At 38.0% G+C, this 27,875-nt stretch overlaps 1 protein-coding gene and 2 pseudogenes across 1 annotated transcript in view; 2 read left to right on the forward strand and 1 right to left on the reverse strand.

Moving 5' to 3' along the window:
- The window catches only part of LOC114039293, a 42,412-nt pseudogene extending 28,052 nt beyond the window's left edge, over positions 1-14,360 (forward strand).
- NECAB1 (N-terminal EF-hand calcium binding protein 1) overlaps positions 1-27,875 on the reverse strand; it is a 203,585-nt gene that overhangs the window by 150,874 nt on the left and 24,836 nt on the right. The window contains exon 3 of the mRNA XM_027856976.1: positions 23,485-23,593. Coding sequence (XP_027712777.1) covers positions 23,485-23,593 — 109 coding nt within the window. The remainder of the gene's footprint in view (positions 1-23,484; positions 23,594-27,875) is intronic.
- LOC114039294 lies at positions 19,901-20,809 on the forward strand (annotated as a pseudogene).

Below are 27,875 nucleotides of genomic sequence, written 5' to 3' on the forward strand. Positions count from 1 at the left end.
GCACCAGGATGGTGGTAGTATCAGAAGAGAGAAGGGGAGATATATGAGAGATGTTACAAAGGCAGAAATGACAGGCCTTGACGACTGATTGGATAAAAGGGATGAGAGAGGGTAAAGAATCAGGGATGACACTCAAGTGTTGAACTGGGAAGATGTTGGTACCCTCCACAGTAAGAGCAAAGTTTGGAAGAGGGAAGGGTTTTGGGGGAAAGATAAGCAGTTCAGTTTTGAACATGTTGAGCTTAAGCTGTCTAGGAGACATCCAGTTCAAAATGAGATATGAAACAATAGGTCAGGAGATAAGTTAGGATTCAAGTGGACAAATTGATGTAAGAATCATCTACGTAGAGCCACAATATTTGTTCTCCAAAGAATTAGGAGGTGGCATGAAGGATTATGAAGGGTGTTGAGCTTGGAGCCAGGAGACTCCATGGATTTAAATGTTGTCACCTATATCTAGCAGCTGTATGATCATGCACAAGTCATTTAACTTCCAAAGCTTCCGTTTCCTTATCTGTAACTGGGGAAAGCATCACTTGTACTCTCTACTTCAGGAATATTATAGGAAAAGTGCCAAACAAATATGAATTATTTATTAGTTGTAGGCAGCATGGTATTGTGGAAGAGCACTGAATCTGGGATTAGAGGAGCTTGGTTCAAACTCTGCCTCTGACCATAGGGAAAACATTTAAACTCCCTGGGCCTCAGTTTCCTCATCTGTAAAATAAAAAGGGGGCAGACTAGATAACTGCTGAGGTCCTTTCTGGCTCTTAAGCTGCGATCCCATGACTCTTATCAATGTTCCCATAAATCTTTAGATAGAACATTCTAAGGCATTTTTCAATTCAATTTAATTCAACTGGTATTTATTGAGTTCAAATCTGGCCTCAGATTCTTATTAGATGGGTGACCCTAGACAAGTCACTTAACCTTCTGTCTGCCTCTGTTTTCTCTTTTATAAAATGGAGATAAATAATAGCATCACCCTCTTAAGATTTTCGAGAAGATAAAATGAAATAATATTTGTATATTGTTTTGCAGCCTTTAGAGTGCTGGATAGATACATAAATATAGAGATCTTTATCTCTATATTTTATTTGGAATTTATGGTTATATTCTGAGAAAATTCCTTCACAAATTTTCAGTTTATGAATAAAATACATAAGAATATCTCACCTCCACCCCCCAATAAAAGCAATATGTCCTGTTTTGATAGTCATTCACGTCACTAAGAAGAGGAATCATACTAGTGACTATGAAATGAACAGCAGTAGTAAGAAGCTGGTCTGATATGCTTTGAAGTTTCCAGACAACACACTGTTCCTAGTGAATGTGGTTTAGAAATTTCTTTGGTATAAGTTAGGATTCTTCACAGTGTTAGAAGAATTAGAGATTCCCAAGGTTCCTTTGAAGAACAATGAGTTCCAGCAGATAAGCTGCTCAAGGCCCACATAAAACCAGAAGCCAATAAACACGCCCACACCACCAGCCACCAAAATGCTCCTAAGGGTTGTCTTTCAGACAGTAGCCATCCTGCCAAATGCCTGCTTAACCAACTAGGCTTTAAGAGAGCTGACAAAATCTTCAGTTTTCTTTAAGCCATCGTGAACTTACAGAAATAGGGACAACTGCCATCAAAGGTACAGATTACCCACCTCACCTCTCTGCAATTCTTCTCCTTGTCCACTGACAAATCCTCTATAGGAGATAATCCGAGTGCTGGGAGCCTTTCTCTAGATTGGGATTTTAAAAATTGGAATGGAAATCCCCAAGGGGTCTTTGGATAAATGACATATATCTAATGTATCTATATTTCAAATATGCAGCCACTTCAAGTGTATTATATATGTATTATTCAGAATGTCTCAAAAGGCAAAAAGATTTAGTAACTTAAAATTTAATAACAAAATTAAAATTAGTAGCATTAAGATTTTTGGAATGCCTTGTATATATGTGTAATATAATGCAAATATATATAATACTTAGATATCCATCAAACACAGAATGAGTGATAAATGACTGATTCCTGAAATGCTATTAACTGAGCTAGAAAAACTGTCATCAGCCCTGACAATTATTCTGAATTGCTACTTAGGGATGACTCAGAGCAAAAAGTCTTTGTGCCTATTTTGAGTCTAGGAACACATTATCTGTTCATTAATGACAACCTGGCAGCAGGGAATATAGGTAGATAGAAAGGACATTTATTATGCAGCATTCTGACCACTCTGAATCGCTGTCCTCAAGCTAAAACAGATTAAAAGCAAGACTCCACTGAACCATTTTCTTCTGAGGATACTTACAGCCATTAGTGAATCAAACAAGAGCAAAATTTATACAACACAGCTATTATTACATGAATTAGTCACATTTACATGGTGCTTTCAGTGCTTGAAAAAGCTTTCCTTCCAATAACCTTGTGAGGTCCCTGCTATCACAGACGAGAACACTGAGGCTCTCTGTGCTTAAGTATTTTGCTGATGGTCCCATCAGCAACTGGTGTCTAAGGTAGGATTTGAATCCAAGTCCTCTGCCTTCATTCTAGTACTGTTTGTCACACTGTCTATGCCATAAGCACTACTTTTTTGGTAATTACATTTTATTCTCAAATTAAAACATATTCTGTTCAGGGATCTTTCATTAGAATGGAGAGTGAATACAATTATCTAAATGTGAGAAAAATGCCTTTTGACCAATGTAGGCTATAAGGATATTATGCAACACCCCCCACCACCCCCCACACAGAAGAGCATTTGCCCCTGAAGATATTTTATTTAACAACAAAAACAAATTCATTCCTCAAACTGATTTCTGCTGGAGGGTACCTTAGAGGCCAAGTCTAACTCATACTTATATAAGAATCCTTTCCATTATATAAGATAAATGGCTTCCAGTGAGGATGAATACACTGTGTCCCAGGAAAACCCCTTCCTTTTTTGGAGGGTGTGGTGGAGTGGGAAGAAACTGTAACTGAAGTGTAGACTAGATGTTGCCTCTTCACAACATCAACCAATTGTTCCTGGTTCTACTCTCTGGGTCCAAGCAGAAAAAAGTCTAATTCCCCCTTGAGAAGGGACTGCTCCTCTTGAACTAAATTACTCTATCCAATCTATAAATTCCCCAGTTTGAGAGTTCCCTCCAATAATACAGATCTCAGACTGTTCAATGAGATTCTTGACCATGTTTTCCTAAAAGCTCCCCTTGGACAGTTCACTCAACATGCTGGACACCTTCCTAATTTTGTCCTGACACTGGAAGGCTACCAGTAAACAACTTGGACTGTCCACTTGTCATTTCTTGATCTTGCCACATGACTTGCCCATCTTTTTGTTTTCCTATAAATCAATCAATAATCAAGCAATCAATAAAATTTATTAAGCATGTACTGTGTTCCAGGCACTGTGCTAAGCACTGGGGATACAAAAGGAGGTAAAAGACAGTCAAGGAACTCACAGTCTAGCAGAGGATCTCACAATCTATCATACAATTCTTTGATAACTCCAATATTCCTTTTATTCAGAGTTCCCTGTTTTTCACCAGCTAAACTGCTTTTGGACTTCTTGAGCCTTGCTTCTCCAGGAATCTATCACTGCAAAACCTCATAATTCTTCAGTATTAAGTCTGCCTGGTACTCATATTTCACCATCTTGAGGTACTGCAAAATTTCTACTCACCCCCAAACTTCCCACAAAAGAAAAGGCTCATCTTTTCAATGCTAACATTTTACTTGCCTTTTTTTGGCTAGGCAATGGGGTTAAGTGACTCACCCAGGATCACACAGCTAGTAAGTGTCAAATGTCTGAGGCCGGATTTGAACTCAGATCCTCCCGACTCCAGGGCCGATGCTCTATCCACTGTGCCACCTAGCTGCCCTTAACATTTCACTTGTGTTGCTATATGGAAACAAGATGTGGAAGACCTTTTGGTCTTCTGTATGATACTCTTTAATTCTTTGAGTTCAACTTGCTGCCTATCTGCACTGTCTGTCTCAGGTATACATTCTGTTGGACAGATATTGCAATATTCATTCAAATGTAGGTTGAAATCTGAGTAATAGACATTCTTCATCCACTTGGTCTTTCCTCTCTGGATGGACCAACCAAACTCCTTTGAGTGATTGCACATTTCTACCAGGAAGTTCTGCAGTGTTCTGGGGTTTGATGTCATCAGCACAATGTAATATACAAATAAGAGTATCCTTTGACCACTTTCAAGTGTATGAAGATTCTTCCTACGATACAGTACCCAGAATTGAATGCAAAATTCCATATGTGGGACTATCACCTTGGACATTATGCCTGGTTTTAGTGCTTCCCAGGATAGCATTGGCTTTTTTAGTGACTATATCATAATTCACTAAAACTCCCTGACATTTTTTTTTTCAGACAAACTGCTATCTAATCAAACCTAGTCTATCTTATATGTCAAATATGATAATATTTGTAAAGCATTCAGCACAGTGCCTAGCACATAGTAGGTGCTTAATAAATGCTTGTTCATTTCCCCTCCCTTAAACATGAGAAAAAGCCTTTTTTGAACCCAAATGTAAGATTTAAAAATTGTCCCTATTAAATATCATCATATTCATGTTAAGCCCCATGTTCTAGTTCATCAAGATCTTTCTGGAGCTTGATTCATCATACAGTATTAGTTATCCCTACCACTGTCACGTCATTTGAAAATTTGATAAAGATCTCATTTATGCTTTTACCTAGGTCATTGATAAAATTCCAGGATCAAGTTCATATTCCTGGGTCAATCTACCAGAGATGTTCTAATTTAACATCAAACCACCATTTTTGTTTTTGTTTTTTAATTTTAGATTCAAACACCAGAACTCAAATACAGAATAGAGAAAATAAAAAAGAAACATATCATAAACTTAAGTATTAAAACTTAAATACAAAGCAAGAAAAGAAAAAAATAGAAAAGCCTATCATGATGTCTGACTCTTAATAAATGCTTATGGGCTGCCTTTTTTTCCCTAGGTATTCAGTAATCCCCTTTTTAAAGAATACATCCTAGAATTTGTCAGAAACCAAATATAATGTCATTGGAATGCAGTTTTCAGGTTCCATTCTCTCTCATTTTTGAAAATCAGTGCACTTTCCCTTCATCAAACCTGAAATAACTCTCCCATTCTTGATGATGTTTCAAAAATCACTGACATTAGCTTGTCAATAGCTTTTGCCAGAAATTTCAGGATCCAAAGATATTGTTCAACTTGATAAAGTGAATTAACCTCATCAAGGACAACTACATATGCTTAGATTTGTTAACCAAAAGTCACAACTACAAGCATCACGAGCAGTGACTGTTTATTACACAAGAAAGCAAAAAGGGATATGTGTGTCTCTCAACTCCTTATACAAAGGAGTCTGGAGATGCAGGCAAAGCCTTGGATCTTTAAATGTCAGCAAAAAGGGGAAGTCATGTGGGAGGGATAAGGATTAATCCCTTCCTAGAGGGAGAGAAGGAATAAGGGCATAGGGCGGAGTCCCCTCCCTCATCTTTGGTATCAACTCCCTTTTAGTCATGCTTATTTTGTCCCTTCCAGTCTAATGATCATTTTCAAATGATCATTGGCAGAAAATAACAATAGGAAAAGAGCATAAATACAAATGATAAAATAAAATGTTTAAAGTGATAGGCACATAAATAGAATGAGCAGAGAGAGAAAACTAAGACAGAAAAAAGGACACTTGCTACAAAGGTAGAAGGATTTAAGACCCAATTAACACATGAATAGCAGATAGAAAGAAAAGAACAGCCTGGTGGAAAGTACTAGAGCACAGAGATGAAAATCAGGTCTACAAATATGAAAGAATATGATTTTCTAATTATAATTTAAGATCATAGATTTAGACCTAGGAGAGTCCTTAGAAGACCATCTAAAAAATACCAGGGCTGGGGAACTTGCAGTCTTGAGGACACATGTGGCCCTCTAGGTCCTCAAGTGTGGACCTTTGACTGAATCCAAACAAGTTCCTCACCTCTGATTTAGACCAATCCCTTAAAATGAAGGTTCTGGAAGGAAATAGTCAATCAGAGGGAGATATCATAGGTGTGGAAGGTACAGACATAACTTGTTGTATTGCATTTTGCAGATGTTGCATGTTGCAATTGTTACATTTTTTTACATAATGAAGGTTTGTGGCAACCCTGTGTTGACCAAGTCCAACACCATTTTGCCAACAGCATGGGCTCACATCGTGTTTCTGTGCCACATTTTGGTAATTCTCACATTATTTCAAACTTTTTCATTATCATTATATCTTTTATGGTGATCTGTGATCACTGATCACAGTGATGTTATCATTGTCATTGTTTTGGGATGCCATGAACCATGCTCATATGAGACAGCAAACTTAATCGATAAATGTTGTGTGTGTTCTGACTGCTCCACCTACCAGCTATTCCCCCAACTCTCTCCCTCTCCTAAGGCCTTGCTATTCCCAGAGACACAACAATATTGAAATGGGACCAATTAATAACCTACAATGGCCTAAAAGTGTTCAGGTGAAAGGAAGTGTTGATGGATGCCATAAACTTCATTGTCTTATTTTAAAAAATTGCCACAGCCACTCTAACCTTCAGCAACCACCGTACTGATCAGTCAGCAGCCATCATCAACACTGAGGCAAGCCCCTTCACCAGCAAAGAGACTAAGACTTTCTTAAGGCTCAGATGATGGTTAGCATTTTTTAGCAATAAAGTTAGACATAATACTATTTCACGCTAAATAGACAACAATATAGTGTAAACCTAACTTTTATCTGCACTGGGAAACCAAAAAAAATCATGTGACTCATTTTATCATGATATTTGCTTTATTATAGTGTTCTGGAACCAAACCTGCAATATCTCTGAGGTATGCTTGTACTTCCAATGTGTGAAAGCCAGGGTGAAGTGAGTGAGCTTCCAGGATAAAAGGAATTCTGGAGCATTAAAAAGGAAGTTTGGAAGAATCAGGAGTGCAGCCTGGAGAGGAATGCCCATTTCAATACGTTCAAATTTGTCAGAGTATTATTTATGTATATATCTTATGTACCTATTATCAAGAATCAAAGAATTGGAGGAGACATAAACGGATTTTCCACTCAGTGTGTTGATTCATAATATTTACCTAGCTTCCATGGAACTAGAAATCTTACAGATTGTACCTCCTAAGTATACATTTACCCATTTCTTTGTAAATTAGGCAATGGAAAGGACTATACATATATTACTCTGACAGATAAAGACACTTGTTTAATTTCCACTGCCGTAAATGCAAGGAAATGTTAGCCAAGGTTAACTCACTTGAGGGGCAGCCAGGTGGCACAGCAGATAAAGCACTGGGCTTGGAATCAAGAAGACTCATCTTCATGAGTTCAAATTTGGCCTCAGACACTAACACTCTGCGTGACCTTGAGCAAGTCACTTAACTCTCTTCGCGTCAGTTTTCTTATCTATAAAATGAGCTGGAGAAGGAAATGGCAAACCACTCCAGTATGTTTGCCAAAAAACAAACAAACCTCAAATGGGGTCACAAAGAGTTGGACATGACTGAAGAATAAAAAACTTACTTGTTCCCTGCTTGGGCACTGGTTTTGGCAGTCAACAGCCATAGCTGAGGATATGAGGCCAAGTTTCCTGGGAGCACAGAGGTGGAGTTGAATTTTAATCCAAGGACTTGAGGAATTCAGGCCAGGAAAATAGGGATTATAGAGACCATAACATTAATAAGAAAATTTTAGGTATTAGCACAAGAAAATTACGACTGGGATCAAGGAAAAGAGGAATCAGAGATGAGCAGGAAGGGAATACAGTGGTTAGTATGGAGGCGGCAGTATTCAGGACTTCATTCACTGTTCTACTCTACTGACTATTCTTTTGTGTTGGGCTCACACTTACAGAAATGCCACTCAGATATGGTGACCACTGGTCCCTTACAAACCTATTGCCAATTAATTCCCTTAGAATGCTGTCTTCTTTGATTCCCTACCTAGCTTGTTTGAGAAATTGGGTTATTTTTGCTCTTCAGGCCTTGAATACCTAGAGAAAAAGATGCTTGAAGAAAAAAAAAATTTGTTTTAAATAAATAGAATGTAAGACAAAACCACTCAAATTTTGCCTCATGTCCAACTAATTGGCAAAGATGACAATGGTGGGATTAGTGATCCTTGCACGTACAAAGACAAACACACTAATACACTGTATTTTTCCCCTTTTTGAGGCAATGAGGTTAAGTGACTTGCCTAGGGTCATACAGCTACTAAATGTCTGAGGTCACATTTGAACTCTGGTCTTCCTGAGTCCAGGACCAGTGCTCCATTTAGCTGCCCCATCAATACACTATTTATGGAGATGTGAATTAGCCTTGTCTCACTCATTTTGGAAAGCAATTTGCAATTATGCTAAATAAGTTTTTAAAATGTCTATATACTTTGACCCAAAGATGCCATTGCTAGATAGAAATATCTCAGGGAGGTCAGTGACAAAAGTGAAAGAACATGTTAAAAAAAAATTAATGAGAGTATGTTTTTTTGTTGTAGCAAAGAACTGGGGGTGAGGTGAGGAATATATGCCCATCAATTGAGGCATGGTTAAATAAATTTTAGTACATTAATGTGATGGAATTTTTTTTGTACTGTAAGAAAAAATGAATATGAAAAATGCAGAGAAACATGGGAAGAATTATATGAAATGATGCAAAGGGAAGTAAGCAGAGCCAGGGAAACAATATATGCTATTACTACATTGTAAATGGAAAGAAAAGCAATGACAAAGCAAATGAAACCAATTACTGTGTAATTATATTGACAGCTCATCCCAAAGAAGAGATAAGAAAATGCACCTCCCTCCTTTCCTGCAGAGGGGAGGAACTGAGTATAAAACACTGTATATAATGTTAGATGTAACTGATCATGATAGTCACTCTTGCTGGACCACCCCCTCCACCCCACCTCCCACCCTTTTCTTATTCTTTATTACAAAGGTTGGCTTTCTGGGCAGGGAAGGGTTTTGGAAATAAAAATTATATAAGAACAAAATATATCAATAAAGTGTCCTGATGGGGGCAGAAAACATAGCAAAAAAGACAGAGGTGTGGGGAGAAGAAAGTACCCAGGTACCCATGGTGGAAAAAGAGGTCTGGAGACTTGGGAGTGCAGCCCGAACAGGAATGAAGGAGTGGATATGGCTGGACTGGGAAATTCCTTAAAATAGAGATGTTAGAAGGAATTGACCAATCAGAGGAAGGGGCTACAAGGCAAGAGAAGAGGAATCTTCCAGGGTGGGAGGACTGCTGAGGAATAGTGAAGAAAGAAGACCAGAGAGTCAAAAGCAGAGACCAGAGAGGAATAGAGTGAACATGGCTGTCTTGGTATCTTCCTTAAAATGGAAGCTATGGGAGGAACTGATAAATCATAGGATGGAGCTAGAAGGGTGAAGGGATGTTCTAGTGTAAAATAATCCATCTATTTTTGAGAGGTGGGAGGTATGCTGACCATCAGTTCTTTAATGTCATAAGTGTATATTGCATTGATCAGAAGTCCTTCAATGTTGTTTTCCTTTGCATTATCAGGGATCTTTTTCAGATCAAATGTGATAAAATCCATTATTATCTCTTTTAAACCTTAAAGTGCTATATGCTACTATTGCTAATCTTTTGATGGTACATAGACAATAAATATGTTCATATAAGCAGGTTTTTCTGGACTTAAGGCAATCCCAAAAAAGTAAGAAAGAAAGACAGTCACACTTGTGAGAGTAGGTGAAGGTCAAGATAATAAATAGGTGAAGGTAGGGACTTTGAGAATGAAACTCAGAGCCAATCAGTTCTAGGAAATAATACATTGTCTCTGGAGTTAAAAGACCAGATTTCGAATCCTAATTCTGATACTACCTGTATGGCTTTAGGCAAATCTCAATCTCCTGGGACCTTAATTTACATATATGTAAATTGAGAGGATTGGATTAGACCATTTTTGTAATTCATTATATCTCTTAGATCTCTTAGACAAATACCCTATGATCAGTCCAATTAGAGTTCCTGTCACAGATCTTGGACAACTCAGTGAAAGTTACAGTTATTTTGACATAAATTTCTTCTCATCTTGAGATTTTTATTCCTGTATGACTGGTCAGTGGAAAACACTTCTGAAGGACAGGCTGAGAACCCTAATTCAAGACCTACCAGACCTAATTTCAGTTTAGCCCCTCCCCATCATCACTGAAAGGAAACAATATTGTGGCGACCCACCTTTTCATTACCACTAGCTACAACTCTTGGTCAACTGCCATCAACAGTTGGACGGACAAGGGAGCCCTAGAAGTGACAGCACCTCCCAGCCCACCAATTCTACTTCTAGTTTATCCTTCACGCCGAATATCCAGAGAAACAACTCCAGTGGAGAGAGGCCCAGCCATCCTCATCATCTACAAAACAGCTGTCACACACAAGGCACACAAGTTAGCCTAGATGAAGCAGCAACATACCTTGAGAAAGAAATGGGGTGGGGGTAGGGAGCAGAATGTGCCAGTTAACCACCTTGATTACTGTCTCTCCTCAGATCCTGATTGAGACATCCCAAGAATCTAAACCCAAGAGTTTTAGGAGTAACAATGCTTCTAACCCAATGCCGCAGGTGCTATAGTCACAGTTATGGAAGACCCAGAAAAGAAAGTTCTTGTCACCAAAGACCTTTGCACTCTCAGATACTTTAACATTAGAAACTGACACCATTTCATCAGTGGAAATGACATTAAAGAGGAGGCATCAGCATGTGTTTTGCTTCTGCACTCTAAGAACCCATGGAACTTTTGTATCTAATATTTACCTAACACCTTTCATTAGTGTTGTCTCTTCCATTAGAATGTGAGCTCCTTGAGATCAGGGACAATCTTACTTTTTTTTTGTTTGTTTTTGTTATGTCCTCAGCACTTAACACAGTGCTTTGTACATTGTGTTTAAATGATTCATTCATTCATTCGTCCATCCATCCATCCATCCATCCATCCACCCACTCATTCATTCATTCTAGCCAGCAGTATAAGAATGCTTGTAGTGCATGATTCAGAAACAATTCAGTTAAAGACCTTCAGAAAAGCTCTAATCTTGACAAAGTATAGTTGGTTGTGCTAACACCTTTGAATCTTCATCTATGTTTTAGTTTCTACTGGTATGCCCCAGAATGGAATCCATTCTTGTTTGATCCATTCAGGGATTTTCAATAACTTAACCAAGTTGGCTAGGGTCTTCATGAAGACTAGAATCACCCCTGCTATGGTAGAAAAAATGAAGAAAATAGGTGGTGCTTTCTTCATCTCTAGTCCTATTACTCATGAAAGAACAGTCCTTCTCTCTACCTTTTTTTTTTTTTTTTTTTTTGCCAACCACAAGAGACAATTTGAGCTTCAGTAATAATCTCAGGTCCTTCAGCTTTATTGCAAGAATGTCTGAGATAGAAGCATGATCCAGGAAAGGCATCATCACGAATTTCAGAAAAGAACTAATCCTCTGCCTCCAATGCAGTGTCCAGTCACATATATGCTCAAATCAGGGGAAGATTTCACTTTCTGAACTTTGATCTTTGAGTGGTTTCTTTGGACTTCCAAATATGGCAGTGTAGTGATAGCAAAAGCAAAAGCAAAACAAAACAAAACAAAACAAAACAAAAAACAGGGGACTTGGAGCTTGAAGGCAGAATCACAGAATTTCAAAGTTGAAATACACCTTGGTGGACATCTAGTCCAACCTGAAAAAGAGTTCTCTCTACAATACACCTTCCAAGTGGCCATCTTGGGCAGTCATGAACTCCCTGAAGACAGGAAGGGTCATAATAAAAATTTATATAGAGCCTACAATGTGCCAGGCAATGTGCTAAGTGCTTTACAAATATTATCTTATTTGATCCTCACAACAACCCTGTTTTTATAACCCTAAGATTTTAACTCAGATCTTCCTGACTCCAGGCCCAGTGTTCTATCCATTGTGTTATCTTGCTGCATATGGAGGAATTGTAAAGATTGGCAGGGCATGGATGTGGCATATCTACACTGATAGAGGGAATGCCTATTGACATATGTCTATTGACATGCAAGCATAGAAACATTGCTTAAAAGTATTGTCCTGATAGATGTCTAGATCTCTCTAAAATACCTTCTGGGGCAGCTAGGTGGCACAATGGATAGAGTACTGGCCCTGGAGTCAGAAAGCCCTGAGTTCAAATCCAGCCCGAGACACTTAGTAGCTGTGTGACCTTGAATAAATTGCTTAACCCCTATTACCTCTAAAAAAAAAAAACAAACTACTTCCTGGAGTGCTCTTAAGCACTAAGAAAAATGTGATTGGTTATTTCCAACTCTATGCTGAAAATATCATGTTGAATCCATTCTAAACTGGAGCATTCTCAGCCTGGGTCTTGTTTGTATGCAGAGACTTGTGAACTACATTTTAAATGAAACACATTTATAAAAGTGTTTGGGGGTCTGGGAAGGGAAGGGCAGATGATTTTCACTCATTCATTAGATCCAGCTTAACCATAAACATGGTGAAGATAGGTGGCACAGGGGATGGAACACTGGGCTTGCAATCAGGAAGATCCATCTTCATGAATTCAAATCTGGTCTCAGACGCTTATTAGCTGTGTGACCCTGGGCAAGTCACTTAACCTTGTTTGCCTCAGTTTCCTCCTCTGTAAAGTGAGCTGGAGAAAAAAAATGGCAAACCACTCCAGTATCTTTGCTAAGAAAACCCCAAATGAGTTCATGAAGAGTTAGGGATGACTGAAACAACTGAGCAACAACAAAAACCATAAACATAAACATGGCCCCAGTACTAAGACAGTAAATGTTTCTGAAGACATTTCACTTTCTTAGCTGGAATCAAACAAATACTTTGAAACAAAGTAGGAAACTTAGGTGAAAAATATGAGGGGAGGGGAGAGAAAGTTGGAGCGTCTACTCGAAGAAGCTGCGACCACCAGACCCGGATTGAGACCGGCCCGCGGAGCGGGCAGAGCACTCGGGTGGAAGGGGGCCAGCTTGGGGAGTGAAGAGTGTACTCGTCAGGCGAGCTTGGTCAACAAGCCCACTCGGGGTTGGTTACATCCCAACGACCAAGTATCGGGGCCCGGGGTTTCCTGCCTCGCTCGGTACATGGGTTGTGCGGAGGCCCTCCAGTCGATGCGGGCCTTGGATTTCAGTCCTCTCACCCGGGTCACTAGAGAAGCCATCAGTCTGGTATGTTGAGGCTGTGCTGGGGGCAGAAGGGGCTGCGCGGAGGAGAAAGCCTTGTAGTGGCCCGCTCAGCTCCATACTGGGGAGGAGTGATCTGATCTGTTTATACCAGCAGCCTCAACCTCGTGGCTGCAGACTGAACAGACCATCGCCAATCACCACGTGCAGTCAATCTCCTTTGCGTCCGGTGAGGATCCGGACACTGCAGAGTATGTCGCCTGTGTTGCCAAAGATCCTTTCAATCAGAGAGCCTGCCACATCCTGGAGTGTCCAGGAGGACTAGCACAGGATGTCATCCGCGCCATTGGCCAGGCCTTTGAGCTGCGCTTCAAACAATACCTCAGGAACACCCCCCCCCCCCAAGTTTGTCACTCCCCACGACAGGATGGCTGGCTTTGGTGGCTGCTCTTGGGATAAGGAGGAAGAGGAGCCATCCGACCATCAGTACTACAATGACTTCCCAGGGAAGGAGCCCCGCCTTGGTGGGGTAGTAGACATGAGGCTTCGGGATGGAGCTGCCCCAGGGGTTCCTCGTCCACCTCCACCCAGTCCTCAGACCACCAACCACTTAGGAGCCACTTTGCCCGTCGGGGGACAGCTAGCCGGTGGTGACCCTGATATTCGAAAACAGCTCCCGACTCCTGGACCAGGTAGAGAACTATTTGATGATCCTTCCTGTGTCAATGTCCAGAACCTGGAGAAAGTCCAGCAAGGAGCTGGTGATCCTTCTAACCCTACTACCAGTGGCAGAGCCCCACGTGACCTCTTTGATATGATGCCATTTGAAGATCCGCTTCGGGGTCCCCGCACCTGTCCCTACCACACTGGTGGCTGAGCAGCTCCGAGGGGAGCCCTGGTTCCATGGGAAGTTGAGTAGGCGGGAGGCTGAAGGGGACTTCCTGGTTCGGGAGTGTCGGACTACCCCAGGCCAGTATGTCCTTAGTGGCCTGCAGAGCGGCCAGCCCAAACATTTGCTACTCGTTGATCCTGAAGGCGTGGTTCGGACAAAGGATCACCGATTAGAGAGTGTCAGTCACCTCATCAGCTACCAGATGGACAATCACCCACCTATCATCTCTGCAGGCAGCGAGCTATGTCTTCAGCAGCCGGTGGAACGGAAGTTGTCACTGACCTGATCCTGTCCCCAAGCCTGTTCCAGCCTCCAGGACACTCCCTTACACTTTTCCGGTCCCAGTTCCAAAAGTTTTCTGGTGGGAAATGCTCTGGTTGCAGCACTCTGTTGTATCTGTGAGTGGCCTGACTCCTAGGGTTCAGGACCTGGAGGAGGAATTAATTTTTCTTCTCCTCCACCAGAGTATTAGTGCCCACCTCAGTCTTATGGCCCTCAGATGCGCCTGGGCAAGACCCCCTAACAGGAGAAAGGAATCTTAGGGACAGTTGCAGTGGAATGGGATTTTTCTTCAAAGGGATAAAATTCTGTCCCTCCTTCAGTGTTTAAACCTTGTGCCTTTGACCATGCGCCAGGTCTAAATAAGTTTTTATGCAAAGTTTTCCTGTGGGCTAGAAATGATGATACTCCATTTGTGCCCAGGATCCTGTCCCCCAGCCCTCCCTTAGCTTGGTTCTCCCAGACTGGGCTTGGGAGACTAGAGGCAGATGTGGTTACTTGCCCTTCTTCAAAGAGGATGTTCAATCCTCAGAGCCTATCCCAGAACCGCATTTCCTGGCCGGTAGGAGGTGAATGTCCCATTCCTATTCCTTCCCTCTGCCACATACACAGAGTGCCTCCTGGCTGGGGCCCCCTTACTCTAGGGGTCTGTATATGCATTTCATAAGCATCCATTCTCCCCACCCCCAGCGTTGCATGCACATTGTCCTACTTTACAGCCAAAGTGTAGCCCTTAGCCTCTCCAACTCCTTTGGGTTGGACAGTGAATCCAGTGTTTGGTTCTTCTATACAGTCAACTCTCAGTTTTCTGCATTAATTTGAGGGGTAATGGTTACCTGTAGCATTTACTTTGGGAATGTTATACTTTTGGCAACCGAATTATTTCCTATTTTGTCTTGCTTGAGCACAAAAGTTATCTCATCTTTATACATAAAGCACCTTTTTTATTTTTTCAGAGACTTCATCTATTATATCATTTTACCATCATGACAAGCCTGTGAAATAAGTAGCACAGGAATTATTATCTCCATTTTACAGGTGAGAAAACTGATGCATAGAGAAGGTTAGGTGATCATGGAAGGCCACAACCAGTAAATGGCCAGGACTAAAAGCCAGACCTCATCCTAGCCTAGGAAAAAGGCTGGAATTTTTAACTTTACTGCAGAGAATCCTCAGAGGGGATCATTCAAATCAGTGTATTTATTGAGTACCTGTTGCTAGACATTATGAGGAATACAGATAGAAGATACTCCTCTTGAGGAGTTGTGGATAATGGAGAGTTGACTGTATCTCTATCTCCTCCTCTTCTATTTCTCTCTCCTACCCTTATTTTGTTTGAATTTATTCATGGGTCTCACTTATACCAAAGGGAAATGTCATTAAAGATCATTATTTCTTTAAAAAACAAAAACAAAAACTAAATTGTGGTTTAAGACCACTACTCCTATGTGGCAAGTCTAATTCATTCTCTGCCAAAACATTGGCATTGTATAGACACACACTCAAAAATTTTCTCAACTTAAAAGCTGATAGATGCAAAAAATAGCAAAACTCCTGGACACCCATGTTATGAAGTATTTTTCAGCTGCATTCTCCAGGAATTGACTTAGTTAACTTTGACATTTACAATCACCCTAATTACATAATAATTCATAGACAAAATGTGTTACCTTGCTGTGCTAATATTTTCTTCTCATAAGAAAGTGAGATGTTTTTAAGAATCCTCTTCACAAATCAAAAGGGGGAAATGATTAAGTAGGATATGCTCTCATTTAGCTTTTCCTTTCTTTCAAAAATATTTTTTAAGTTTTCCATCTTTCTGAAAATAAGATACAACACTTCTCAAGGATAGCAGTAACGTATATTTTCATCACAGGAAACTTTCCTTTCCTATGGCATTGATCAGCAAATAGACTCATTTGTATTTCACAAGATGTCAAGGACAAATTAGAACTCTAGTAATTGGTTCCTCATTTATATAAAGCCAAGAGTTTCAGCCATATCTCATGCCCAGTATTGAGAATTCTGCTTTCAGATTTGAGTTGGTCTTCATAAAATATTATGGTTATTAATTACAGAATCACAAATTTAGAGCTGGGGAAGAGATCTTAGAGATTATCTAGTCCAACTTCCTTATTGGGGCAACTGAGACCCAGAAGTATTAAATGACTTTTCATTGAGACTGTTTCGTTTTTTGGATTTATATCTCCAGCACTTAACCACAGTGCTTGGCACATGGTAGGCACTTAACAAATGCTTGCTGATTAATGCATCCTCTGTATAAGATCACAAAAGTTTTCAGTGTCAAAGGCAGCATAAAAAAAAAAACAAACAAACAACAAAGTAAAGCTCTCCATCTGTTAATCTTGGCTTCTCCTGTATGACCCAGTCTACTTACTGGTATATTTTTATATCATGTGTGGGTGGCAAAATGTCCCAGTGCATTTGCAATCACCATATGTCTTTCCATTGCCCTTTGAGTTTTCTATAATTTTTATTCTTTGGAGATCATGGTTTGTCATGATTTATAGTTTGGAGGGAACTTATTTTGTTCAATATGATTCCCTTATTTTACTGATGAGGAAACTGGCTCAGAGAGTTTAGCTGATATGTCTAGGCCACTAAGGTAATAAATGGTAGAGCTGGGATTTGAACCCAGCTCTTCTGACTCTAAATCTAGCACTCCTTTACAAAAAACACTGCCTCTAACAATGAAGTCTTGAACAGTGAAGTCCTCTTATAGGTATCATTTCCTTGTGTGGAGCATCACAGATAGTAACAAAGCGAACCCCAACCAATATACCTTACAGTCATATCCACTCTCTCAAATTCATTCTATTTGTATATACATGCGTGTATAGAGATATATACTATTCATATTTGCTACCTTTCAATGGTACCTGAACAGAGACAAATCCCACTTGACACAGACAACTAAAAGACACTTAAAATCAAGTTAACTTAAGAAGTAGCATGGCTCAGTGGATGGAGAGCCAGCCTCAGATAGAATGATCTCGATTCAAGTAGTACCTCTGATTCATGTAGGGTATGGGACTTTTAGTAAGTTGCTTTATTACTCAGTGACTCCAAGTAACTTTCCAAGACTTTAAGTTACAGAACATTTGTTTAATTCCATTGATAGAGGGAGTTCTCTCTCACAAGGAGCTCCCAGCACACATGAGATCACAAGTCCAGACAAAACAAACAAAAAACCAATATTGTCAATTTAAAAAATTCCCCTTTTCACCTTAATGTATTGTTGGTGGAGTTGTGAACTTGTCCAACCATTCTGGAGAACAATTTGGAACTATACCCAAAGGGCTATAAAACTGTGAATACCCTTTGACCCAGCAATACCACTACTAGGTCTATATCCCAAAGAGATCAAAGAAAAAGGAAAAGGACCTATATGTGCAAAAATATTTATAGCAGCTCTTTTTGTGATAGCAAAATTGAAGAGATGCCCATTGATTAGGGAATGACCGAACAAGTTGTATTAGATGATTGTGTTTGAATACTATTGTGCTATAAGAAATCAAAGAAATCTGGGAAGACTTATATGAACTAATGCAAAGTAGAGTGAATATAACCAGGAGAACACTGTACACAGTAACAGCAATATTATAGCAATGATCCATTGTGAATGACTTAGCTATTTTCAGTAATACAATGACCCAAAATAATTCTGAAGGACTTTTGATGAAAAATGCTATCCACCTCCAGAAAGAGAACTGATAAAAAAACTCTGAGTACAGATTGAAGCATAATTTTTTTTCGTTTTCTTTATTTTTCTTGACTTTTTTTGGTTACAACATGGCAAATATGGAAATATGTTTTGTATGGTTTCACATGTATAATTAGTATCATATTACGAGGGGTAAGAGGGAGAGAATTCAGAATTCAAAATTTAAAAAGAGGAATGTTAAAAATAAATGAATGAATTTATTTAAGATGGGTAAATGTTAAACAAAACAAATAAAAATATAATACACTATTAAAAAAAACGCTTCCCCTTTCATTGTTTCATATTGGTTAAAAGTCTTGAGTCTCTAAAGGATTGCTACAAACCCAGATATAATAAAAAAAATTAACAATGAATGCAGTGAGGGAGAAATAATCATCACACATCATGGACTACTATAGTTTTAAGTGTCAACACTCATATTATGCAATATTTGCATCACAAAAGAAGTCTTCTGCTCTGTCCTTATTTTCTCAAGAATATATTCCAGAATGGCATTTATTAGCTCCTGTTCTTCCCAGCACCTCTGTTATTCCAAGGAGTATGTTTAGACATGAAGAAATACCACTTTTTCAAATGACAAGAGTTATTAACTTCTTTATTCTTGGAGCTTAACTAATTAACCAAAACATTATTATCCAAGAGTGGTGCAGTACATGTCTTTACTCATGATTTTCTCCTCTCTTGGGACAGGCTTAATAAGAACAGTATTGATCACGGTCTTCTGCCACCTAGTCTAGACTAGTTTTTCCCTAAAAATCAAGGAAAGTGTACCAAGATTTCACTGGTGTCGAGTGCTAAGACTCAAGGTTGTGGTGTGGATTGCTGATTACCTAAGGGAATAGAAGAGGTCAGCCCATGAGGGATCAATATCTTTTACACTTGGCAGTTCTTGTACCTCCAATCCTGCCCTGCTGAAAAAACACATTTCTTTATGGAATTGAGGGGGAGTACTTCTATTTGACAAAGTGCTGTATCATTACTGAGTATCCCATTCAGACTATGGATAAGTAAACGTCATTTGGTTAATTGCCAAATAATATTCAAATGTTTTGTTTCATTTTAGTCTCAAACCTGAGCTACCAGACCAGTCTGAGGCAGGGCTGGACTGCAATAATACTATGCTCATTATACTCCTCAAGGCCATTTACTGGTTGTGGCCTCCCATGATCACCTAACCTTCTCTATGCATCAGTTTTCTCACCTGTAAAATGGAGATAATAATGCCTGTGGAGGATATAGGCAATTATAGATATCCTCTATCCTCTACCTGAAATACCAGCTCAGATCTTATCTCCTCTTCGAAGTCTTTCCCAGCTCTCCCAGCCAACAGTAATCTTTATCCTCTGAATTCCTATAATAGTTGCTGTATTTACTAGTCTTTTGACCCTTAAGATATTACTTTATGTTACTTGGGAGTAGTTCTCTAATCACATTGATGGATTTACAGAGCAGTGAGTCTTTGTTTAGGTCCTTGACTGAATCTGTGATTATTTGTTTGGCTTGGACTCTTGTGGATTAATACTGAATGAATTGGTAGGTTTGAAGTGTTGTGAGGCACCTCTTTGTGTTAGGTCTATTAAAAAAGTCTTCACTGCAGGCCTGGTCCTTTTCTGGCTTTCCTGCCCCTTTTATGAGTTGTGATTAGAACTCTCTCAACATGGCTACTTAAGCAAGATACTGAGTGTTCCAAGAAGAATAAATCCTGATTGATTGAACTTAAAGTTGAATTCATACTCATGTCCCTTATAACAAAGTCAGAAATCAGAGAACTGAGAGAAGATGAGTAGACTTTGGTCCCTGGGATGTACCTGCATATCAGCATAGCTCCCAAGACCAAGGGACAATCCTCCCTACCTACCCACCCAGCCCTAGAGATGGTACTCTCTAAGCTCAAGAGATGGCAAGTAGGTGGACAGTGGAAGAATAATGAGGATTCTGGGCAAGGATATACCAGAACCAGCTCCTACCAACTCTCAGAAATCAGTAAACCCTAAAAATGGTCATGATTTATCATTTTGTCGCCTTAATAAAGTGAGAAAGTGAGAAAGTTAAGACTAAACTTAAAAGTGTTTAATGCATTCATTTGTTTTTCATGGAGAGCTGATTCTTAAACATCTACCTTCACGCCCCTTGTTCTGGGGCACCTAAGTTTCTAGAATCTAAGTGACTGTACCCAGCCCTGGAGAGGCAGCAGTAGAAGAAGGTGGTAATGGAAAAAGTTCCCAACCATGTGTCCAAGTAGTGGAAGTTCCTAAACCTCAGACAACTAGAGAGAGAAAGGAAATTACTAAATAGTTCTGGGCTGAGCATTACCCTCTAGCAACCATAAATTCAAGAGTTCTTGAGCTTGGGAGATCTGCTAGAGACAGTACTTCTATAAGAGCAAAAAGTCTGGAAGACTGTGGTCTAAGGCCATTTTTACTGGCTACAAGCAAAACCTACAAAACAGAGGGAACACATAGTTCTTTTTAAAATTAAAGGAGCTTATTTTTAGGATGAAATTGAATTCTATTTAGGCAAGAGATGTACCCATGTAGACAAAGTGAAAAACAATACAGTGACTCCTAGAGATAAACCCAACAAAACCAGAATGACCTGGGGAAAGGGCTACTTGTGTTCATGGACACTGTGACATGATTCAGGCCAAGTTCCATAGCAATCTTCCTGCAAAAGCCAATGGACAGAGAATCTAGCAAATGCTGCATCCATGAAAATTCTAGAATATTACCAAAAATAAACTAAATAAAATTAAGCATTTTAGCATATTTTATTTGAAATGCCTTTTAAAAATAGCTATTCTTCAAGGTCTATTTATATTATGGGTTAAAAACTTTATTGATATCTTTTGTTTTTACATCACCTGTATTTTCCACTATATACCTGCCGCCCACTCCCTCCCAGATAGTTGCCCCTTGCAAAACAGTATAAAAAAGGAAAGGGGGGGGGAATTCCACAAAACTGAACTACTTGATTTTGTAGCATTCATTTTCAATTGTTCTGTTGTTACTGTTGTCATCCTTTACATCTACATTGCTATAGTCATTACTTTCCTGATTCAGCTTACTTCACCTTGTTTCATGTATGTCTTTCCTTGCCTTTCTATATTAATCAATACTTATATTGTAATGTATATACAGGTAATGCAAGATTTGACAGAAGGCACAATTTTAGATGTAACTTATAAAATTTTACTTATTCCCTCTCCTTCCACCCCAGCCCCCCCCCTCAAAAAAAGAGTTCTGGAATCTATCATTTTCAATAAGAGAACAAGAAATTTCCTAGGCATCACCAGCTCAGGGTTACTTCTTTAGCCACCCCAAGTTTATTTTCCTTCTGTGATGACTCCAAACCACAGGGTGCAGGCATGTTTTGGGTAGATTATATAGGGACTTAGGAATGAGGTGAATTTCAGCAGAAAAGAAGAAAAAATTCTATCAAATATGTGTGGGCTACTATGAGTTCTTTTGGGCAGCTAGATAGCGCAGTGGACAGAGTGCTGGGCCTGGCATCAGGAAGACTCATCTTCCTGAGTTCAGATCTGGCCTCAGATACTTGCCAGCTGTGTGACCCTGGACAAGTCACTTAACACTGTTTGCTTCAGTTTCCTCATCTGTAAAATGAGCTGGAGAAGAAAATGACAAACCACTCCAGTATCTTTACCAAGAAAAACCTCAAAGGGGATCGTGAAGAGTCAAACATGACTGAAAAATGGTTGAACACTAACGAGTTCTTTTTGTGTCTCTTGCGTTCTCTGTGAAATAAAATAAAAGTTATCCTGTACTCAGTATGCCTTCCTACCTTGAGTGCTTGAATGGGAGCAAAGGATCATTTTATCCTCATCTATGGATAGAGTACTGGCCTCTAAACCAGGAAGATCTGGGTTCAAGACATGCTTTTTTTACAGACTGGCTGTGTGACCTTAGGGAAGTCACTTAACATTTTAGTGCTCCAACACTATATGTTGTAGAAAAGGTGCTGACCTGGTACAGGGAGTTTCTTCATCTGAGAGTTCCTTATACTAAATAAGTTACAGACCTAGTCTCTAGACCTATCACAGAATCATAGATTGAGATACAGAAGAAACCTTTAGGATCATCTAGTCTAATTCCTTCATTTTATAGATGAGGACACTAAGACCAGGTCATAGGTTTAAGGTTTGTTGTTGTTCAATCATGTCTGACTCTTCATGACCCCATTTTTTTTGGTGGGGAGGGGGTTCTTGGCAAAAATGTCAAAGTGGTTTGCTATTTCCTTTGCTCATTTTACAGATGAGAAAATGGAGGCAAACAGGGTTAAGTGACTTGCCCAGAGTCACATAGCTAGAAAGTTTCTGAGGCTAGATTTGAACATAGGTCTTTGTGACTCCAGGCCTAGCACTCTATCCATTGCACCACCTACTTGCCAATACAGAAGCAAGGTATTGAGTGATCCAGAAAGTAAAAACGTTGGTGGGACTAAAACAATTAATTTAAAATCATACTCCCTTTATAACTGACTTCCCATATCCAATTGCTGTTCCAATTAATGTAATTCTATTTTGAATAGTCAGGTGAATCAGTTTGATATAGAGGGGAGCATATTTGACTTGGTCAGAGATCTGATTAAAATACTTGCTCTGATGTTTAGTATTTGTTTCTTTCCTTGTTTGTAAGATGGGATAGCAATATAAGATGCAGCCTACCCTGCAGGATTGTTGTTGGGAAAATGTTTTGCAAACCTTAACATATTATATAAGTGTTAGTATTATAACAGACAAAACTAAGTACATCTCTATAGTATTCATTTTTTTCCATTTTACATTATTTGTTAGCACTATTATCCTAAAGCATAAATAGGATAATTTTGGACTCTCTAATAAAATAAAGAGACATCCTCAAACACAAAGTGAAATGGAGGATATAGGCAATTATAGATAATCCAAGCAAAAATTCAATGTTTGTGCTGCTGAGATATTTTTGATAAGAATGATATAAGGATAGAAAGGCCAAAACTGTGCAAATAATTGTCTCAATTTTCCATTTCACTTTGCTAATGGGAGTTTGGCCCATGAAAAGTTTTTGACCATGAAAAGGTCAAAAAGAAGTATTCTGGGAATATTCTGCTCTCCTATTAGTAAAAGGAGTAAAAATGTTTAAAAATCTAAGATCCTGCTTCATATTCTGTAAAGGAGGCATATTCTAAACTGCACCTCAACCAAGGCAAGAAGACTGATGGCAGATATCTTTGTTTTCTGATTCAAAACAAGGTTTTCAGAGTATTTCAAGTGCTGAAATTATGATTTTTCTCAGTTACATAATTATAGGATTAAAACCAGCTGATCATAGCAAAATTCCTTCTTGTCATATGTATTCATTTACAAACTTCATTGATAAAAAGGCCTCCTTACTTGGTATTGTGTGTATCAATGGTATGGAAGAGCTCATGCAATTCTTCCCCACTCAAAACACCATCTGCAAAATAGGCTTTGAATTCTTCAAAGGACAACTTCCCATCATCTGAAATGACATAAACAAATACAAGCAAATTCAAATCAATGCAACAAACATTCATTAGGTGCCTTGCTATACATGAAGCACTGTGATCAGTACTGGGAATATAAAGATGAACAACCACTCAGGACCTGACCTCAGGTAGCTTACAATAAAGAGGAATAGGAAATAGACATAAACAGTGTGAAAAAAGTTTGAAAAACTAGAGTTAAAGAAATCTTCAACACTAGGTTTAAAAGTTTCTATTCTATCTCATAAGCAATAGGAAGCCACTTAATTTTTATAACCTTAAACTAAAATGTAGAGTGTATATATAAACCACTTACACAATGGTTTCCACTGAGCAATACACCCAAACCTCAAGGGTATTGGTTGATTTCCTTTATTTTGTATGTAGTTTTGATATTATAATGAGAAGCAACATCACTGAGAAAATCTGTGACAAGTATTATTATTGGCAAGATAAGCATTGGAACTTTGCATATTGTTCTGTTAATTTGGCTTAATTTGGTAGTATCCTTCAGTGAGGCAATTTAGTCCTTCTGCCACACATTGCACAGAGAAAAATTTTAAGTAGTTTCTGTCAATAATAATAACAGCTCACATCTAGGTAGTATTTTCCCATTCTCAAAGCACTTTCATCAGATAGCAGGTGCCTAAATCTTCCCCCTCTTCCATGAACAACTTGGGTAAATGATACTTGAGGGTATATATGCTGAAGGGGAGAGTGAGGAAAGATTCTTTTTTTTTCTTTTTGTCTTTATTTTTTATTTCTTTTAAAATTTATTATCTATTTTTAACATTAATTTAGAAAAAAATATTGAGGTCCAAATTCTCTCTCTTTCCCACTCATTGCAAAGGCAAGAAATGTGACATCAGTTACACATATGAAATCATGCAAAACATATTTCCATACTAGCCATGTTGCAAAAGAGTAAGAAAAATAAAGTAAAAAAAATTATACTTCAGTCTGCATTCAGATCCCATCAATGCTTTCTCTGGAAGTGGATAACATTTTTCATCATAAGTCCTCCAGATGAATTTTGTTATTATTTTTTCTAATTTTATAAAACAATTTTTGTTTGTTTGGTATGGCACTAAATAAGTAAATTAATTTATGCAGAATTATAATTTTTACTATATTGGCTTAGCCTATCCATATGCAATTAATATTTCTCCAGTTGTTTAGATCTGTCTTTATTTGTGTGAAAAGTGTTTTGCAATTGTGTTCACATAGTTTCTGGGTTTGTCTTGGCCGTTAGACTCCTGTGTATTTTATATTGTCTGCAGTTATTGTAAATGGAATTTTTCTTTCTATCTCTTCCTGCTGGACTTTGCCAACATTATATGGAAATGTTAATGATTTATGTGGGTTTATATTATGTCCTGCAACTTTGCTTAGGTTTTTAGTTATTTCAATTAGTTTCTTAGCTTATTCTCTAGGATTCTTTAAATATACCACCACATCATCTGGAAAAAGTGATAGTTTTGTTTCTTCATTGCTTTTTCTAATTCTTTCAATTTCATTTTCTTGTCTTATTGCTATAACTAAAATTTCTAGTACAAGAGTAAATAATAGTGGTGGTAGTGGGGATCCTTACTTCACCCCTAATTTGTTGGGAAGACTTCTAGCTTATCTGCATTACAGATAATTTTTGGGGATGGTTTTAGAAAGATACTACTTATCATTTTAAGGAAAGCTCCATTTATTCCTATAATTTCATGTGTGTGTGTGTGTGTGTGTGTGTGTGTGTGTGTAAACAGGAATTAGTGCTACATTTTGTCAAATGCTTTTCATTCATCTATTAACACAATCATCTAATTTTTGTTTTTATTGTTATTGATATGATCAATTATGCTGATAGTTTTTTTAATATTAAATCAGCCCTGAATTCCTGTTATAAATCCTACCTGCTCATAGTGTAAGATTTTTGTGATATATTGCTATAATTTCCTTGCTAGCATTTTAATTAATTTTTTACATCAATATTCATTAGGGATATTGGTCAATAGTTTTCTTTCTTTGTTTTTGCTCCTCCTGATTTAGGTATCAGTACCTAACATAAGAGGAATTTGGTAGAACTCTTTCTCTGCCTATTTTTCTAAATTGTTTATATAGTATTAGAGTTAATTGTTCTTTAGATGTTTGGTAGAATTCACTTGTGAATCAGTTTGTCCCTGGAGATTTTTTCTTAGGGAATTCGTTGATGAATTGTTCAATTTTTTTTAAAATAGGGTTATTTAAATATTTATTTCCTCTTCTGTTAATATGCATAGTTGATATTTCTGTAAATATTCAAACATTTCACTTTGATTGTTAGATTTATTGGCATATAATTGGGCAAAATATTTACTATTTATTGCTTTAATTTCATTTTCATTGATAGTGTATTCACCCTTTTCATTTTTGATGCTGGTAATTTGATTTTCTTCTTTCTTTTTAAAATTAAATTAATTTTTTATCTTTTTATTATTTTCCCCCATAAAACCAGCTTCTAATTTTCTTTATTAGTTCAATAGTTTTCTTAGTTTTTTTTATTATTTCCTTTGATTGGAAATCCTCAAGATTTGCAATTTAGTTTTTAATTGAGGATTTAAAATTTGTTTTTTTAATAGTACGCTCAATTCATTAATCAGCTCTTTCTCTATTTTATTGATGTAAACATTTAGAGATATAAAATTTCCCATAAGTAATGTTTTCTCTATATCCCATGAATTTTGGTATGTTGTCTCATTATTGTCATTCTCTTTCATGAAATTATTGATTGTTTCTGTGATTTGTTCTTTGATCTATACATTCTTTAGGATTAGATTGTTTAGTTTTAAATTAATTTTTAATCTGTTTCCAAGTTTCTTTACTGAATATAATTTTTATTGCATTATGGTCTGAAAAGGATGTATTCAACATTTTTTTTGTTCTGCATCTGGTTGCGAGGTTTTATGCTCTAATATATGATTGATTTTTGTGAAGGTGGCATGTATAGCTGAAAAAAAAAGTATATTCCTTTTTATTACCATTCAATTTTCTGCAGAGATCTATCATATCTAACTCTTCTAAGATTATATTCATCTCTTTAACTTCCTTCTTATTTATTTTGTGACTAGATTTATCTAGTTCCAAGATGGGAAAGTTGGGGTATACTAGTATACCTCCAGTTTAGTATACATACATATATATATATATGTATATATATATATATGCTAATATGCCACTAGTATTGCTTTACTATTTCCTCCTGTAACTCATTTAAATTTTCCTTTAAGAATTTGGATGCTATGCCATTTGGTGCATATATGTTTAGTTTACATATTACTTCATTGTCTATGCTATCTTTTTAGCAAAATGTAGTTTCCCTGCTCATCTCTTTTAATTAGGTCTATGTTTGCTTTTGCTTTGTCTAAGATCATGATTGCTGCCCCTGCCTTTTTTTTTTACCTTAGCTGAAGCATAATATAATAACCCCTTATTTTTAATCTGTGTGTGTTCCTCTGTTTCAAGTGTGTTTCTTGCAAACAACATATTATTGGATCCTGGTTTTCTGCTTCTGTTTTATGGGGTGAGTTCATCCCATTCATATTCACAGTTATGATTATTAACTCTCTCTCTCTCTCCCTCCCTCTCTCTCTCTCTCTCCCTCTCTCTCTCCCTCCCTCTCTCTCTCTCTCTCTCTCTCTCTCTCTCTCCCCCCCCTTTCTCTCTCTCTCCCCCTCACCTTGTCCCTCCTCAAAAGTCTGTTTTGCTTCTGACCACTATCTACCTTAATTTGCCCTCCCTTCTATAAATCCTCCTCTTTTTAGCCCCCTTTCCTCCTACTTTCTTGTTTGGTAAGTTAGATTTTGATACCCAACTGAGAGAATATGTTATTCACTCTTTCAGCTAATTCTGATGAGAGTAAGGTTCAAGCACTACCTGCCACTCCCCTCAATTTCATGTCATCTGTAAAAGCTCTTCCTGGATCTTTTCTTTTGTGAGATAATTTCCCCCATCTTCCTCTCCCTTTTCCCTTCTCCCAGTGCATCCTTCTTTCTCACCCCTTAATTTTTTTTGAGATTATTCCATCACAGTCAAGTCATACCTGTACCCCTCTGTCTGTGTATACTCCTTCTAACTGCCCTAATAATGAGAAAGTTCTTAGGAATTACAAGTATCATCTTCCCATATAGGAATGAAAACATTTTAATCTTATTATGTTGTGATTTCTCTTCCATGTTTACCTTTTTATTGAGGGATGATTCTTAAGGTTTTGCCCTTATCTTCTACAGGAGTTGATTTAGGTTATTGTCTTCT

Source organism: Vombatus ursinus, unplaced genomic scaffold (genome assembly GCF_900497805.2).
Source record: "Vombatus ursinus unplaced genomic scaffold, bare-nosed wombat genome assembly UNPS02011767.1, whole genome shotgun sequence".
NCBI classification, from domain to species: domain Eukaryota; kingdom Metazoa; phylum Chordata; class Mammalia; order Diprotodontia; family Vombatidae; genus Vombatus; species Vombatus ursinus.